Below are 18,669 nucleotides of genomic sequence, written 5' to 3'. Positions count from 1 at the left end.
AGTTCTAGGTATGCAAGAGATCCAGTTCTACTCTCATAGATTAGTCGGTGTTTGCAATGTGATGAAATGTCCTCTGCTCATACTCTAGAGCTTGCACTCAGGATACCATTGGACAGAGTCTCTTCCTTCCCCTTTTTTAAATTTAGGACTTAAAAAAGAAAACCAGCTTATGTGATGACAACCAGAAGGATTTAGAAATAATTTATGACCTTCTGACTCCATCCCTATTCAAACCTTTTCATCTCTTAAAGACCACTGATATGGTGGGAGGGATATTAGGGCATTGTAACCAGACTCAGGTTCAAATTCTGGCTCTGTCATTTACTAGCTACTTGGAAGAAGTCACTTCAATTCACTGAATCACTTAAATTCCTTTTCTTAGAGGCAGAAGGATTAAACAAGAGATTAGTACTAGGTTTAACCCTAAGTTTCTTTGCTAGTGACTACCCCAGTGGGGGTATGGATAGGAGTAGCATGTAGGAAACAGAATTCAGGACTACTACTTGTTGAATCAACCATATATAGAAAAAAAAATAATAAACCCAAAGGACCTCCTTGGAGTGGTGAGATCACTGTATTGAGAAAACTGTTTTAGATTCCCATGGATCCCTTTTTCCTTTAATTCTCTCCAGTTTATTTGACTAGGCTCAGATTACCTTTCCCTCCTCCCACTCTAACCTAGGAACCTAGTGCACTCAGGCTGCCTAGGGGTTCCCACTCTAACCTAGGAACCTAGTGCACTCAAGGCAGCATACATTGGTGTTTGACCTTTTGTGATCCTTTTTTTCCCCATAAAAACGTTCCTGTGTCCTAGTTGCTCTTTTTTCCTTTATGGTTTATTAGCAAACTTGATGATGTTGGGCCAAGGTATGAATGGTTGTATTATCCACCCTGGATAATTCAAATATTAATGTCAACTATGGGAGAAAGTTTAGGCAAAGGACATTTTTGGCCACTAAGTAGAGTAAGCGCCTGGTGTTAGCCAAATTGGCACCACCGAGGAGCAGATTGGTATAGTCTGAAAACACCTTCTGCAGAACCAGATTATTTCTGGAGAATGGATAGTGCTCTAGCCATTTTCCTTCCAGATACTGAGATGGTAAGTGTTTGGAATGAATGTTTGAACAAGGTGGAGTTGGGAGTGGGATGGAGGCATGTGGAGCTGAGATGGTGCCTGATGGTACTTTGTGCCCCAAGGTGCCATGCTCCTGGTAGGACTAAGAAGGTACTCATTGCTTAAATAAATGAACACTCATTTGTTTGTGTCTGAATGCATCACATTTTACCAGTTGGCCAGGTTGGTCTCTGCATGTATTGAACTGTTGATGGCCGCTTAGAAGTGACCTTGTTCAGAACTTGGGTGCCTGTGTCCTATGTGAGTGTGTTGCCCTTAAAAATGAAGTTGAACATTTGAGATTATCCCAAGTTCATAAATGATGACAGCTTCATCTGTGTTAGTAAATTCCAGGCCTCTAGTACTTTTCTCAGTCATTGAAGAAGAAAGTCCACAGGATGGTTTTTAAGATACAGCTTTCTATTAGTGGCCTCTTGATTTTAATCCACAAATGATGTCTTTAAGGCCCACACTCTCTAACTCTCAGTGCTTGGGCTTTGTTTATTATGGAAGTGACCTGTCTCTCCTTTCTTTATCCTTAGTTCTCCCTGCTATCAGGGTGAAGAAAGGATTTTCTCCATTATTTTGTGTAACAGCGGTTTTTGTATGTTTGTTTTGTTTGCTATTTTCATAATAGAAATTGAGGGCAACTGGATCAGAGATGTTTTTTGTGCATTTAAGTAATTATATGCTTCTGGTTCTGCGTGTCCCTGGCTCAGCTGCCTAACTGTTCCCAAGCAGTTCAGTCTCATTTTGCTCATGACTGGCCTTTTCTAAGGTGACACTATTCTATCTTGGGGATCAAAAAGTTGAAAAAAGTTGCTGTGGCTTCATTGACAATGGAATTGCAGTGGGTGGGCGTGGGCAATGCTTAAAGGCTAAATAAAGACTCTCGGTAAGAGCACATATGCTGAGAGATATTTCATCTTTTTTCTTTCCATAGCAACTTAATTTGTAAGAGTAAGCATTCTGCTGGTGATACAGATAATAAAAAATCTCAGCTCCAGTTCAGAGCTGTTTGTCTGCCATTACTGGAACTTATTTACTTTCATCCATTACAACATTTGATTTTTGTTTCCTTCTGTCTTCCCAGGTGGCATTGGTAGAGTGGTCAACGGAGCCTTCATGGTGCTGAAAGGGCATCGGTCTATTGTTAACCAGGTCCGATTTAACCCCCACACCTACATGATCTGCTCTTCTGGTGTAGAAAAGATTATCAAGGTGAGGCACCTTCCCCTTTTGTCCTTGTAGAGAAACTGTTGCAGTTCATGAATGGAAGAAACTAAGTGTTTGTAGAACCTCATATCTAAATATACTAAAGGTCTATCTAAATATACTAAAGGTCTATCTAAATTCTGGATTATTTTGACATATTATTGTAAAATATGGAAAAATGATGTTAAAAAGAGTGGTTTAAAACCCTCCTTTCAGGACCATTTTTTAAAAATACTCACTAGGCTTTGAAACTAGACACTATCTGTGTGACACTATACTTCCAATGGCCTTTGATCTGGAGTCTGATGAATTCTGCTTTCCAAACTTCATCTGGAGTTTAAGAAGCCACCATCCCCTAAGTTACTCAGTGTGCACTTTGCATTAATTGCTGTCCTTATATGGCACAGGTATAACTAAGTGGCTGTCAGAATCATAGCTACCTTGTCTAAGGACATATCAAAAACCACTGCTGTGGTTGTGATTGAGGCTAAACACTTGCATCAACTGCACATTGACTGAGTGAATTTAACCCTGCCAAGGAATGTTTTTAGAGCTTGCAACTGAGACACCCAGCCTGGCCTTTGGCCATGGAAGGATGGCCCATTGCCCATACTCACATTCCAGTTGCTAGTAACCCTTCCCACATCTGAGAAAATGAGCGTTTGGAGCAACTGATGAATACTTTAAGGACCCTGTGATAACTTGACTTTTAAGTAAGAATAGATGATATCCCAACTCTCCTCCACCTCAACTCCCAGCAAAAGTTAGAACTCCTCACTATTTCCCCAAAATGACATTGAAAACCTAAGGGAGGTCTCAGGGAAACATGAAAATTGGTTTGTAACAAACTGGTAGTTTTAATTTTCTTTTGTTCTTAAAAAAAAAAACAAAACAACTATCCAGAGTTAAACCAAGTTGTATCTGAGGCAAAGAAACTATCAGAAATTTAATGTTGGACTATGGCTCAATATTTTTATTTGTCCTTGTTCCAATTTCTTCTATTTAGGTTTTGTTGGTCCTGTAGATTAGGGCTGACTTTCATGATTGTACACATTTATTTCCCCATAGGGCTAGAACAGGACTCCTAGATAGTTCTTACTGACTTTTTATAGATGATGAGGTTTAAATTATAAATTTACTGACTGGGGTTGATTACACAGCTAACCAGTGGTAAAGCAGGATAGAACCCTGTTCTTTGTTCTTCCCAGTGTACTACTACACTTACCATGCTGGTGGGGAGGCAGCAGGCAGCCTGATGCCCCTGCTGGATTTGATCATCTCAGTAGTCCTTCACTTGGGCAGTCACTGAATTGGCCCTGTCCCTTGCATTGCTATCCCTTCTCCTTTAGCTTGTGACTCATGGATTGGCATGGTAGCATGTCCTCTTTAAGCCTGTTAACATCATTCTCTTAGGGAAATCTGCTTGAGCATCTCCTTTAAAAGAGAGATTCCTGCTTGGCTGTGCACTCTGGGATGCTTCTGTGCTAAGTCTCCCTAATTACTGTTTAGTCAACTGGAGTCCTTATCCAAAAGGTCATAGGTTGGAAACTAGCCAAGTTCTCAGAGAAGAAAGAAAATATTTTCTCTGTGAGGTTATCCAGACTGAACGATGGAGCTCACTGTTTCCAGGTTCCAGTGGAGTCTGAACCCTGCCCCACCAGGAGGCATGTCTAGCCATTTAAAACCTTAAGTCAGTACCATTAGTACCCTTGGGCAGCTCTTTGAGTCTATCTCCCATCTGTCAAGTGAGGACACTAACAATGACGTGACACCAGGATTGCCTTGTGAGTTACCTGTGCCTGACAATTTCTGACTATTTTAATAAATGTCGCTTTCCTCTTTGCTGTTTCTGAGAGGTTCAGTAGCTCAGAGAGCATCATCCCACCACATCCCAGCCTGCTTTTCTCTCTCCACCTCTCTCCACTCATTCCACCTTTTCCCTGACTTGTCCTTTACTGATGCCTTTCTAGCCTGGAGAAGAGTCCCTGTTGTCAGGGCCAGCCTCTTCTCACCCATAACAGGTCTTCTGTCCCCCTTGAATTCCCACACTTAGCAAAAAGGGGGTTCAGTTTGTAGTTAAACATAAGGGAGGGCAAGATGGAGCAAATACTGGCATTTTTTCCCTCAAAGACCAATATTCATTTACTCATCCCATATTTGTGATATATACCTACTGTGTGCTATTTGTGCTAGGCTCCATGAGGAATACAAAGAAAGAAAGGTGATGCAGGTCCCCACAGGAATTGATGACCCAGTAGGAGAGCCAAGAAATAAAGGTAATGAAAAATGCAGTAAGGACACAAGAGATAGAAACAGTGCTGTCTAGGGAGGGAGAGATTTTTTTTCCCATCTGGGGTAATCTCAGTGTAGGTAATACTTGAACTAGACTTTGAAGAAAATAGACTGCAAAATAAAGGAGAGAAATAAGATAGGAAGACCACTCTAAGGGAAGGGAATGGGTATTTAATTATTTCACTGAATCAATAAATATTTGTTGATCACTTTCTGCATTCCAGGCATTGTGCTTACAAATAAATGCTCAGAAACAGCGAAGTATAAAACCTGTTTAGAAAATGATTCTGTTTAATCAAGTGAAGAGCACAAAAAGAAAGGGCTAAGGTATAAGGCTGGGAGGGTAAGCTGGAGGTGAGCCCAGGGGATTTTGGAAGCCAGATTAGAGAGTGTGGAGCACCCCTGAATAACAATTTAAGTCCCTATCTGTCGTTTTTCTTGGTAGGTGGCAAATGTCTAAATTTATCATAATAGTGCAAAGAGAGAAGAGGGCTTAGAGATGCTACATGAAGCATGTTATGGTCACCTGTGTAGATCAGAACACTTGTGACTTAAACTGCTTTCCATTTCAGTGATGTTTGAATAAGAAGTGAATTGCATCCTTTTCCTCAGCATCCTCTGGAGCTAAACTTTTCCCTGGGCTTGGAGAGAAAGCTGCTCATCTTTCCTCCTTTTCTCATGAATCTTATCCCATGAAGAGGGATGTCCAGCCACATTTAACATGCAACAGGGTTGTGTTTTCATTACTTCACTTCTGAGTTGTTGACTTTCAGTATAAAAAAAAAAAACCAAATGTTTGAAATTAGTATTTTAAGGATGAGGACTAAGATAATAGGAATGGTCAGTACTTCTGGTGTTCAAAAGTCTCTTTGAGGAGGGGTCTGAAACCTTCTGGTTGAGGTATTCAGCTGCCAAATGAAAGAAGCAACACCACATTTATTGGTGCTTTGGTTAGGTTGTGCCATTTCATCATTCTCATTTCCACAGATGAGAAAAGAGGTTTCAGGGGTGAAGTCATTTGCCCAGAGCTGTGTGAAGTGGTGGGGCTGGGTTCCTACCTATTCTGCCTGCTCCTGCAGCTCTGTGCTGCAAATCCTTGAGGACTGAAGACTGGCCATCTGGGATGAGGGTTTTGTTTTGCTCTGAATCTTAGAACTGGATGAGACTCATCTAATTCACTAGATGAGGGAGCTGAGCTTCCCACAAGGTCACCAGCGAACTAGAGCTGTGTGGGAACCCACACTCAAGCCTTCTGCCTCCTAATCCAGCATTTTGTTCCATTACTCCAAGCTTCAGGAATGAAGGTCTACCTCAGCTTAATACATTCCAGAGCGCATATAAAAGCTGACTTCCAGTGTTATGATTTTCATTCCTGGAGTGAAGATATATACCCTGGCTGGGTAGTAGGTTAGAACCTAGAAACTGGCGTGTTGGAATGTTGGACCAGCATCTCACCATTAATATTTTGTAATTCTGTTAAATTCAGTTTCTGTGAAATACATACAGATTTTTCTTCATATTATGCAACACAGTTAGTGACATTTTACCACTTTTAAACTGGAGAAGTGAGAGATTTGTCACAGAATATAGACTAAGACCCAAAAACATCCTAAGGGCTTTGCCTTTTGGATCCCTCAGTTTCTTCCCTAAGCCACCAAACTCTTCTTCCCAGAGACATCTGTTTGCAGAGATCGTCATTTATAGCTTGAGCCTGTTGCTGAAGGCCACCGGTAAATATTTTCCAAACATTGAGTCTCACAAAGAATTTGAGGATCCCTTCAGACAAATCCTTTATTTTCTGCTACTTGTTTTATGCTAACTATATTCCAGTGTTTCTTAAAAATTGGTCTCACCACCTACTCCCTCCTGGAGTGCTTATTTAAAATGCAGAGCCCTGGTACCTTCCCATGACTTACTGAATTAGAATCTCTAAGGGTGAGGCTCAGGAGTCAGTGATGTAATTATTCTTCAGGTAATTCATTTGCACACCAAAGTTTGAGAATCACTGCCTTAAAACTCCCCTGGGTTGAGATTATGAAGCTGGAGATGGGAGAACACTTGAAGAGTGGTGAGCAGGAACAAAACTGAAGGAGGAATGAATCTGAGTTGGGAATTGATGAAAAGAGCAAACTTAGAAGGTTTCTTCAACCCCTCTTAAACTGAGGATCCTCCAAAGAGACACCACCTCCCAGGAGATGCAAGTAAAGCATGAGAGGAATGGGCCTCAGGAAGGTGCTCACAAGGAGGCGAATTTGTCCTTGGATAGCTTTGGGGGAACAAAGCCATTGTCTTGATAGAAGATAGGGAATGAGGAGCCACTGTTTTCTGGGTTGGGTGCCATCTAAAGATAGACACCAGCCTGTCAAGGCAAGAAAATCGCCTGGAATTTCATCTGAGTTGCCATGGCTACCAGCTGATGTAACCGAGTTTCTCTGTGCTGCTCTGGACTAGTCTGGCAGTCAGGTGAAGCTAATTGTTCTCATTTGCAGTGACAGTTTAATTACCTTGAACTTGATTTTTGCATGACTTACTCAACTTGTAGAGTTGGGCTTTTGCATTCAGACAAACCTGGGTTTGAATTCTAGCTCTGCCACCTTTTGGCTGTAAGCCCATGTCTCTGACCACGGAGTGGAGGGATGTTAAGGGATAGGTCTGTGGTCTTGGAGGGTGTGACCCACCTATTCCTACATATAACAGAAGAGTTGGGGAGCAGACCAGCAGCTCCCTAGTTAAGAGAACCCAGTTTCCTGGGTAACTGATGCCTGCACGTCTAAGAGGGAACTGCAGTGTAGGCAGTTGGCTATTCTTATCAAGCTCCAGTAAGCAATTCCCATTAGTTAAAAATAGAAATGTTGCAGTTGGGGAGAAGAGAAGTTATAGGCTGAAATATTAACTGTCGCAGAGGACTGACTGCTGGGTCTGTTTTCACTTTGGAAAAGTAGTACCTCTCCAGTCTTCTGAGAGTTTTGAAGATTGGCCAATCTTCAAGTCATCCTCTGTCCTCTAACAGAGGAAGCTAAAGGGGAGGGGGATTGTGGGGGAGATGGTATGTGTGTGTCCTGGGCCTGGAGACAGGACTTGGTCTCCTGACACTAAGTTAATGCTGTGTCCTAGACCATACTTCTTCCCACATCTGACTCTGGAAGCCTCCATTTCATATGTGGCCCACATAATCCAATCTGGTAAAGAATGCATTTTTAAGTTGGTTAGCAAGTCCTGGCTAAATGACAGGGAGGTTTGGGGGAAGCTCTGCTTTGGCATTCTTTATGGCCACCAGCTCAGAGTACGTTCCAATCAGTCCTCGTTCGTTTTGTTTTCGCCTTCTGTGCAGATCTGGAGCCCATACAAGCAGCCAGGGTGTACCGGAGACCTGGATGGGCGGATTGAGGATGATTCTCGCTGTCTGTATACCCACGAAGAGTACATCAGCCTCGTGCTGAATAGTGGGAGTGGCCTGTCGCATGACTATGCCAACCAGTCTGTGCAGGAAGATCCCCGGATGATGGCCTTCTTTGACTCCCTGGTCCGTCGTGAGATCGAGGGCTGGAGCTCTGACTCGGACAGTGACCTCAGCGAGAGCACGATCCTCCAGCTGCACGCAGGGGTCAGTGAGCGCTCAGGCTACACTGACTCCGAGTCCTCGGCCTCACTGCCCCGCTCCCCTCCACCCACAGTGGATGAGTCTGCTGATAGCGCCTTCCACCTGGGGCCCCTGCGGGTCACTACCACAAACGTGGTGGCGTCAACTCCACCGCCACCCACATGTGAGGATGCCACCTCTCGCCAGCAGCGCCTGTCTGCCCTGCGGCGCTACCAGGACAAACGCCTCCTGGCCCTTTCCAATGAGTCTGATTCTGAAGAGAACACCTGTGAGGTTGAACTGGACACAGATCTCTTCCCCCGGCCACGGTCTCCCAGCCCCGAAGATGAGTCCAGCAGCTCCAGCAGCTCCAGCAGCTCTGAGGATGAAGAGGAGCTAAATGAACGAAGAGCATCCACGCGGCAGCGGAATGCCATGCGGCGCCGGCAGAAGACATCCCGAGAAGAGAGGCCCAGCGTCCCGACTAAGCCCGCCGACACCTACATTGGAGAAGATAATTACGATTATCCCCAGATCAAAGTAGATGACCTCTCTTCCTCCCCAGCCTCCTCCCCTGAGCATAGCACATCCACTCTGGAGATTCAGCCAAGCCGAGCATCGCCAACTTCCGACATAGAGTCAGTTGAACGAAAGATTTATAAAGCTTACAAGTGGCTTCGCTACTCCTACATCTCCTATTCAAATAACAAAGATGGAGAGAGCTCCCTTGTGTCTGGGGAAGCAGATGAAGGGAGAGCTGGAACCAGCCACAAGGACAACCCAGCCCCTTCTTCCAGTAAGGAAGCCTATCTAAACATGGCCATGGCCCAGAGGAACCAGGACCTGCCCCCCGAAGGTCGCAGCAAAGACGCTTTTAAAGAAGGGACTTCTGCCAGAAATCCCAGCAGTGGCCCAGGCCATGAGCACAGCAGCCATCCTTGGGCAGAGGCACCAGAGGACACCTTTCAGGACACTAGCAATGGTGGCTCTGTAGAACACACTTTTGAAACCAAGAGGCTCAATGGAAAGGCCCTAAGCAAGGCCCTGAGCAGCCGGGCTGAGGAGCCACCATCCCCTTCTGTCCCCAAGGCATCTGGCTCCAATCTCAGCAGCGGGTCTGGCAACTGTCTCAGGGCCCAGTCTGATGACAGTGAGGAGAGGAGCCTCGAAAGCATCTGTGCCAATCACAACAATGGACGCTTACACCCCCGCCCCCCTCACCCCCACAACAATGGGCAGAACTTTGGGGAGCTGGAGACGGTGGCCTGCTCTTCCCCAGGACATTCAGACACTGACCATGATAACTTGTCCCTGACAGGGACACTCCTACACAAAGATTGTTGTGGGTCTGAAATGGCCTGTGAGACCCCCAGTGCTGGAACGAGAGAGGACCCCACTGACCCCGCAGACACAGACAGCAGCAGGGCTGTTCATGGCCATAGTGGCCTCAAAAGGCACCGAATCGAATTGGAAGATACAGATTCGGAGAATTCCTCCTCAGAGAAGAAATTAAAAACATGATAAATACAAAGGGAAAACAAAGAGCTATGAAAAGTAGCTTTACAAACAGAAATTTTTAAACCCTGTTTAGTGAACACAGAGGAAAGGAAAAATAGTATTAAAGGCACATAAAACCAGGGCCTGCAATTTTGTGTCTGATGCTGCTCCCTTCCATTCAACAATGGGTCTGATGTTTAGCTGGCCATTGGCCGTGCTGTGTCAAGGGAAAAAAAAAAATCCAAGTGACTCCTTTCTAGTGAGACTTGAGCATAGTGTACCTGTGCAGACTCTGTTAAAGTAAATCCTTGTTAAGATGTTTGACTTGTTCTTGTGTGTGTGTGTGCACTGGCACGCATGAGCTCATTGTCTCAGACTTTTCTTTCCATTTTCTATCAGAAAGGATCTATGGGTCTGTATTTTTTGCCATCTCACCTGTTTACACACCATAGGTTTTCTGGTCTTAATGATGAGTGCCTGCTAAATCAGGTTGTGCTGCCAGTGAGGAGTGGATTTATGCTGAAAGAACGGAGAGGAGAATGGGAATAGACCTTCAGCCCACTGGCCGTGCTGCAAAGGAAAGCATGGTTCCTTTCTTAAAGAAATCTTCCATGTTTTCTCTCAGTAGCACTTCTTTGAGCATTTAATGTAGATGTACTAAAAGGGGAGCATTTTTAATGCTGATGAGAGGTTAGCACTTAAAGTCAGATTCAAGAAAATAAAGAGGCCTGATAAAATTTCATTGATTGCAAATGGAGCAGTGCTGCAACACATACTGTATGGAGGCCATAAAATATAACTAATTGTGGGTAACACTTTAACAAGTTAGGTGCTAGTTCCTAAGAGGCACTCGGAAGGCCAGCAGGCACTGCCTTGGCCCCATGTGGCAATCTAGGCATATTGAAAGGAGAAAGCTCTCAAGAGCTTTGTGCTCAAACTACTAAAGTGGATGCTATACGTGTGATAATGAAGAAGTGTAGGGAAGAGCAGAGTGTGGTACTACATTCGTTTAATTCAACCCAGAATGATTGGTCAGAATGGCTGGGACTGGCGTCTTCCCTCAGGCTCGCAGTCTTTGGAGGCTATGGCATTCTGACTGGATCTTGCAGAGCAGTAGGCACCTCGAAGTAACAGATTCTTACTGGGTAGGTCTGTTAGGAGGCAGAGAGTAGAGAAAGGAGTCACTGCTTTCAAGCCTCCTGGCTCTTAGAAGAGACTCTTTCATTAAGGTAGATAAAGACAGAGAGAGGAAAAGGCCAGGAGCTTTTCGGCGTTGCAGTGCTCATTATGGTCACTTTGTTATTACTGAAGGATTATACAAGACAGGAAGACCTAGGGATGACTAGATGTCTCGTTGGCATAGATGTCATGAAAAGGCAGGAGAATACTGGGAAGAAATGAAGGAGAGAGAAAACACTACAACTTTCTTGGGCACAGAGTGCTGAATAACTAGGAGCCAGCGGCATTGGCATAGAGAGGACCTAGTGTGTGACTGATGTGGCCAGACTGATCCAGCGTTCTTTTTAGGGGAGGACCTGTCCTACTGGAACTGGGACCAAGGAGGAGACAGCCTGTGGAGGGTGAAGTCTTGGATGAATTTAATCACTGGGGGAAGGGGGGTTATTTATAAAAGGAAGGTTGATGATCTAAGCCAAAAGGAGATGTCATTTTGCTAAGCTTTGTGAAAGGAAAGGTGTGCCTGGTGTGTGTGGTGTGACTTGGGTGTAAAAATACTGTCTAAGGAGAAGGAGACGAGGGAGTGTGAGTAGCGGTGGGGATGCTTACAATTTAACAACTGTAATCTCACTGGGGATGGGAAAGTGATTCTGTAACCGTTAGAATTACTTTGATTTGTAATCAAAACAGTTCTATGATTTGTCTTTGGCTATACACAGATAATTGTAAATTCTGGTTTTATAAGCCCAAGTCATTTTACATTTGCTTTTCCAAAATTTATTAAATTGGAATTTTTTAATCCTTTATATACAAAAAAAAGATATAATCACTCTGTGTGTTTCTCTTCCCCTTCCTAGTCAGCATAACCAATCTTTTTGTTTTATTTTAATTAATCCAATTAGTAGCTGACCTCTTCTGACTTCTCTAAGGGCAATCCACATATCCTCCTGGAGAAAAAGAAGTAAAGTTCCCTTGGGAACTAGCTACTTGGTAGTTACTGTTTCCAAATGCAGAATTTGGTCTTTTTATTTTAAAAGCCTTAATCTCATTTGGGTACTCAAAAGAGAAGTCAAAGTTCATTCTGGTTCAACTTTAGTCTAAGAAAGATGTTTTTATTTAGCAAGGATGCCTTCCATCCTTGGGAGACACTCTTCCCAGCACCCCTGGTTCAGCTTGCCCGGAGAGATGCCCCTGCAGCACACCCATGGAAGCAGGCTGAGAAATGCTCGTCTCTGTAGCCATTCCACTCTCATTTCCAGAAATTTCCTGTCTGTGATCATGGTCCTGGAAACCTGGCAGGAACCACTACTTCCAGGGTGCCTTTGTGTAAACTTGGAGAATTGAGGCCCCAACTTTGGAGGCACATTTAATCCCCAGATTCTTCCATGATAGCTGTTTTTACTAGCAGGACAGATGGCACTGATTAGATTAAGAACTATTCAAAAGTGCCTCATGTTTTCTTTTTTTCTGCATCCTGTATATAAAATTTTTAAGTGGCTGGTCCAGATATAGAAAACCTTTCCCTCCACTTTTATTTCCACCTGGTTTTGTAAGTGATTCCTTTGTCTCTAGGACAACAGGTAAATGAGTTAAATGAGAGTTGACTTGGGGCAAAAAAGAAGGTTGCAACTGTGCTTGATTTACTGAGCCCGGAGTCCCTTGTTTGTCAAGGTGCCTTCCTCTGCTGAAGCCTTACCTCTTCACAAGCCCCACCTCTCTCCCAGCAACGCTAGCTCTTCTCTTGTGTATGTGCAAATAAACCTATTACTCACTTCTTATGGTTTCCTCTTCTCTTCCAGGGAAGACTTGGATGCTTAGACACCCCTCCTCCATTCCTTTCCTGTTTTAAATTCTTGCCTAGTTGGAAACTTGATTCAAAGCCACACTGAAGACTAGGAGAATTGTGGTATACCACATCTATGCCAGTGGTCATTGTCACTTCTAGGTACTGGGACAGACGTCACATTGGGACCACGAAATGTAGGGTAGGAGGAGGTATCTACATGGTCTCCTTTATTATAGGCTTAGGTGAACTCAGGATAGTGAGATCCTAGAATTGACCCTTTTTATTAGTTGGAACTGAGGGAATGATGCAATGAAGTGACATTACAAACAGCCCCAAAAGAAATGTTTTTTGATGTTTCCAAATATCAAATTGCTTTTCCTGCCATGTCCCAGGCATGTATTGAAAACTTTTTTTTCTTAAAAGGAGAAAACAAAAACAAAAAATGCCTTATATATTCTGCCTGTAAAGCTGCCTCCTTCAGTTAACTGAAAAACTCTTGCCAACCAAGACTCCTGTGGGGAAAATCTATGCTTCCAAAGGAAGGCTGTTCTTCCCTTAGGACCTAAGCAGGGCAGTGTGCCAGGGCTGAGATACTGAGGTGAAGTAAAGCTCGTTGAGTCCAGACGTGCCCACAGCAGTGGGTAAGGGCTTTGGACAAGCTGCACGGTTCTCTCAGGTGGAATATCTCAGTCTAAGTGTTCATTTGTCCTTGAGCACTCGTGCTGGATTAGAAGTAATTCTGAATTTCTTAAGAGTGCTTCCCACATGCAACAGACCAAAAATTATATGAAAAGAAAATCTAAGCCATCTGCACCCTAATTGCATTTCACTGCTAGTACAAAGGTGGTAAGATACTTCTCCAAATAGAGGCTTAAAGGCAAAAATAAACTTCGCTGGGGCCGGCACTAATGTGGCCAGAGACAAGCAGGAGGAGTTACTCAATTCCATTCACTCAACAGGGTTTACTTGAGCTGAGTGGAAGGGTCCTACAGTGCTTATCTACAAGAGAGTCACCTTGTAAGGAAGTGGGATATCTAGTATTTCAAATGACTAAAGTTGGGAAATGACTCCTTTCTGGAGCCCAAAGCCATGAGCTAATGGAATATTCCAGCTGAAGTACAGAATGCTAGCTTCCAAGTCTCCCTCTATCTGGCTTGGTTAGTACCCCCACCAAGGCTGGAGAAAAGCAAAATACTAAGATATCTGGGTGCCAACTCAGATCCTTAGGCATGAGAGACATTCTTGTGGTCTAGGGACGCTGGGAAGAAAGACATTTGGAGGAAAGAGGATTAGGAAGACTCTGCAATGGAAGAAATGAAATGCTAGATGGATTCAAACTGCCTTCGAGATCCAAAGAACTAGCATTGGCTGTGCCATTGACTGGCCTCCAAAACACTAGGTCATCAAGATTCTTTAAAATCCCCAAATTTACAATGGAAGTCAGTGAAAATACAGGCTTGGCTTGGGAGAAATTCCCCTTGCTGGAATGCACAAATTCCAGGAAATAACGATCATAAAATGCCCTGAACACTAGCACACTTAAACAGGTACCTAAAACAGGAGTGTGTGGTTGGTGGTGATCAGCACAGGCTTTCATAAGGTAGCAAACATCTCCCTGTTAGACTCCACCTTAAAAACTTACTTTCTCTTCTTGTCTCAGAGTCAGTGTTTTCTAACATTTCAGGTCTCTCCAAGACCTGAAATTACTAACTTCTGTTCTTTTCCTCCTAAGAGAAACCTGTGAGTGGGATGGAAATGGCATTGAACTAGCAAAAGAAATGTATTCTATACTGGTCTTTCAGTGGAGTAGCTGCGTAAACCTTGGGCAAATCACTCAGACTCTTGAACTGTGAAATGGAGGTCCCTCTCAACTCCAAAGACTTATTCTTTCCATTCCATGGACTGTCTACGTCCCATTCTGATGAGTTCTCATTCCTGAGACATCCCTGTAGTGCCCACCAGAACCAGCTGGTAGCCAAGATCTTGGGCCAGTGTATAGCTGCTCAGAGCTTCAAGGTGCTCATTTGTAAACTGGGGAAAGAATGCCTGTCTCAGCACATTGTTGAAGGATTAAACGTGAGTGTGTGTGTGTGTGTGTGTGTGTGTGTGTGTGTGTGTGTGTGTGTGATGTGTATATATATATGAACAGCTCAGAACAGTGCCTGTTACATAAAACACACTGAAGTGTGTGCTGTCCTCTCTTCTGCTCTCACTGCTTGTTGATAGCAATGTGCACACCACAAAGAAGGCTTTTTGGATGGGGTCTGCCAAGGAGTAAAGAAAGTAAGTTCTCCTTCAGAAAGAATTTACTGTTTATTATTAGCACACCTTCAACTGAAACCACAGGAAAGAGTAAATTATCCCCATTATAGTGGACTAAAGCTGACTTTGGGGCCTTGGACACAGCCTCCAACTTGGAGAGCCAAATGTCTACAGGCTCTGTCAGAGCTTCAAAAAAGCCCGGCTTGGCTGACAGGCCTCCTCACAGATCCTTGCTTAAGACAGCAAGTCTGCAGAGGGTGTGGGAGGCCTGGCAGATTTCATTAAACTATAGTCTTAATATGGTGGTACTGGAAATGACCCAGACCTCAGGAGCTGGGACAGCAAACCTCTCTCTGGCCTTCAGAGCTGAAATTCCCCCACCTGGCATTAGGCCAGCCTGAGAGAGTCAGGAAAGTGGCAAGCCGTGGAAATGTTCTGTGTTTCAGCCAAAGAAAAGTCTGACCAGCGTTTTCCATGCAGGATTGTTTCACATGTATATGTGTTAAGTATTCTGTAACATCTAATTCAAGAAGAAGCTAAGCCATTACAAAAAAGCCAACAGAAGTCTGACTAGGCCAAGGCAAAAAGGTCAGAGTTCAGTCCTGGCGCACTAAACCCTCAGGACAGATCTGAGACAGATTTAAGGGCACATGCGTGGCGTTCAGAAAGGGCAGGCAGAGAAATATGAGAGAGGAGGGGTTTGAATTGCTGGTGGAAAATAGGCAATGGAATTATACTTGGGGGTGGGGAAAGCTTTTCAAATAAAACACATCTGCCAAAAGAGAAGCCAGGGCAAGGGAAGGGGAGACTGGGAGGGTATAGAATTCAGGCCTAAATTACCATTTTTTGACCTGATACAGAAGGAGGTGGGGGTGGTTAGCTGTGTCATCCAGTCTAGCCCCCTCGTTTTCACGATGGAGAGTCCAAGGCCAGTTAGTAGTGGCTCGGCCTGGCCTCTTAGGCCAGTGCTCTTCTCACATCTTGCTGTTCCTAGATGTGGTTCTTGGGTTAGGAGGAGGAGCTTACCTTATTTCCCCACCGTCAGCCAGTGTGACTCCAGCCAGGGCTCTGATTACAATATGCAGCAGTAGCAAAGGATTGAAGAAGGCCCGTAAGGAAGGCTCACAGGAAAACCAGACTCAGCTGAGCTTGGACCCCTTACACTCAGATTAGCGTGACTTGTCCCTGCACCCATTAGCAGCTCTGACTGCTCCCAGGTTGCTGAATGCCGTCCTGAAGACTTTTCATCACCCAGAAATGTCAGCAAATCCCTGCGCTGAATTTCAGAGGGGAGCAATAAACATGTGGGGAGACTGGAAAAAAAGATAAAGGGGCCTGGAAGGTGGGAGCTGAGGTCATTAGGTTTTAGGTATGCCAGGGCTCAAGAAGGGGAGAAGCCCTTCCAAGTTGTAAGCACCCAGAAGAGGAAGGAACAAATTTTAAATGGAATCTGCCCTGTTGCAGGACAAAGACTGGCTCAAATTGCTGTGCTCTTCCTGGCTGTTGGGTGCTGGTAAGATCTTTCTCCTGAACTGTGAGAAGCAGCATACAGTTCAGATCCCTTTGTCTTTATCCCAGTTTTAAACTTACCTGTCCAGAGGAAACTTCAGCACTTTGTTCCTCAAGCACCTGCCTGGGTTGAAATTCCATGGGCAGACTACCTGGTTTAGTCTTACTGGGGAAGGCTGGTAGAGACTGCCTCATTCCAGGTCTGGCTGACCGTGGGGGCAAGAGATGACACAAGGGCAATTTGGTCCTGCTCAGGCCAGTGTCCAAATCCAAAACTCCCCCAGCTTGTCCTTCTATGGAGAGATCAGTGAGGATGTCCCAGGCTTGGGTTCCTGCTGATCAGGGTGCTCTGTGTCTTCCTTATGAAGCCAGCTGAGTCCAGTCAGCAGCTACATCTGACCCACTGACTTCCTCTCTCTTCTCCCCTGATTCTGGGATCCAGTCAGCAACCTCACTAAGCCAGGCCGGTATACCAGAGGTACCCCTGAGAGGTGGGGTTTGGACCCCCTGCCTGCTAAACATCTACACTGTTCTTAACTCTTTATCCCTCAGGTTAATATATGTGAGGTGGAGAATTTGGGGTAGGTGTGTTCTTGGATTCTACTCAGAAGGGAGGGAGAACAGGGGTGGCTGGGTTAATCCTGACTTTGGTGCACTGGACAACAAGAGCAATGGGGAACCAGGAGGAGGGATGGGGACCTGAAAAGCAGTAGACCAATGGCAGGCATGCCTCTGGGGTCTCCTTCAGAAGAAAGTCAAACTTATGAGATAGACTGGAATCGTTGGAGCATTGTTCACCTAGGAGGTGAAGCTATGTCTTCATTCAAGATCAGCTCATCTGTGTCCCAAATTATTTAGACTTTCTCTTTATAATTGGGACTGGCTTTTGTGATTGCTGGTGCAGGGAAAGAGCAAGGACTCTGCCCTTTCAGCCCTGGGTGCCTGTAGGGCCGGGGGCAGGCCTCGGCAGTCAGGAAGGAGATCTCTGGTAAGGCCCTTGCCAGTAACACCTGATCTTATGACTGATGACAGCCTCTTCAATACCTGGACGGTGCTCAAGCCCCATGGTTCCCACCTTCAAAATCTGGAATAATGGGAAGCCTCTTTTTGATAGTTTCTAGGCACTGAGTGCAGGACTGCTCTGCTCTGCAGCCTGTGGAGTGCCTAACACTAGGGGTTGCCGTTCACGCTGCGGTGTACAAGAAGGGCACCTCCCAGGGCTGTGGGAGGCACCGCCTGCTCAGCTGCACACCACGGTCCTGCCATCCAGGGGAGCTCCCAGTCCAGCAAAGGAGGAGTGTGAGCCCGAGTTCTCCTCCTTCGTTCTCTCCTCACCCCCCTTCCGAGTACAGCCTGGGCTCCCTCCCCAGAGCATTTCCACGTTCCCCTCCCCAGGCTCCCTTCCACTCCTCTCTTCTGACTGGCCATCAGCTCAAGGACCAGGTTGTTGCAAAGTCAGGGGGTGGAGGGAAAACACTGCAAAGCCGGCGCACATCCGTGACTCCAGTGAGCCCACAGTCACAGGGGTGTGATCTCAGTGTGACCTCAAGGCCTAGGAGAGGTCCAGCTGCCCAGTCCCCCAGGCCGCTTCTGCCGTTCAGTCCTCCCCCGTGGACACGCTGTGGGCCCTGCTCTGTGTGGGGCGGGGGATCAGAGGGCAGGACTAAGAAGCACCTTCTGCTTCATCCCTGCCTTCTCATGACCAGGCCTTCCTTGGCCCCTCTGTGCCCACTTCTGGGCATTTCTCTGCTGCTGCTGCCTCCTCTCAGTCCCAGCAGGGAGGGAACTAACAAGCTTCTTCCAACTCTAAACTGTCTCCTGAGCCCTGTGTCCCTTCCTGGTGCCAAGAAGCCTCCTCCCGCCATGTGCTAAGTAAGTGCCCAGTCACCTTTGAAGAGTGGGTCAGAGAGAGATGAAGGCTTTGGTGAGAGTGGGCGTCCAGGGGAGCCTAGGGTAGAAGGGAGAACGTGGCCTGTGAAGCCAGAGAGACTTGGGTAGACTCGGCTTCGTCACGTGGGCCGGGTCATTTAACGCTTCTGAACCTGGATTTCTTCATACACAAAGTTGATGAGGCTTATCTCGCAATGTTATTGTCTGGATTGGTGACTATATATATAAAATCTATGGAATGTACATACATATATAAAGCATCTAGCACAACATCCATCATGAAGTCGGCGCTGGATAAAGAGCTCTGCTAGTATTGTCTTCTTCCAGGCCCAGTGAGCTGCTGACCTT

General features: G+C 45.4%; 1 protein-coding gene across 2 annotated transcripts in view; it reads left to right on the top strand.

Moving 5' to 3' along the window:
• Nucleotides 1–11,592, top strand: part of DCAF5 (DDB1 and CUL4 associated factor 5) — a 93,928-nt gene extending 82,336 nt beyond the window's left edge. For both annotated transcript variants that reach the window (XM_010976597.3, XM_010976598.3), the window contains exons 8-9: nucleotides 2,208–2,335; nucleotides 7,953–11,592. In XM_010976597.3, coding sequence (XP_010974899.2) covers nucleotides 2,208–2,335; nucleotides 7,953–9,722 — 1,898 coding nt within the window. In that variant the 3' untranslated portion in view covers nucleotides 9,723–11,592. The remainder of the gene's footprint in view (nucleotides 1–2,207; nucleotides 2,336–7,952) is intronic.
• The last annotated feature ends 7,077 nt before the right edge of the window (nucleotides 11,593–18,669 follow it).

Source organism: Camelus dromedarius, chromosome 5, assembly GCF_036321535.1.
Source record: "Camelus dromedarius isolate mCamDro1 chromosome 5, mCamDro1.pat, whole genome shotgun sequence".
In the NCBI taxonomy this organism is placed as follows: domain Eukaryota; kingdom Metazoa; phylum Chordata; class Mammalia; order Artiodactyla; family Camelidae; genus Camelus; species Camelus dromedarius.
The sequence above is the reverse complement of the archived record's forward strand: the minus strand, read 5'-3'. Positions and strand labels throughout refer to the sequence as shown.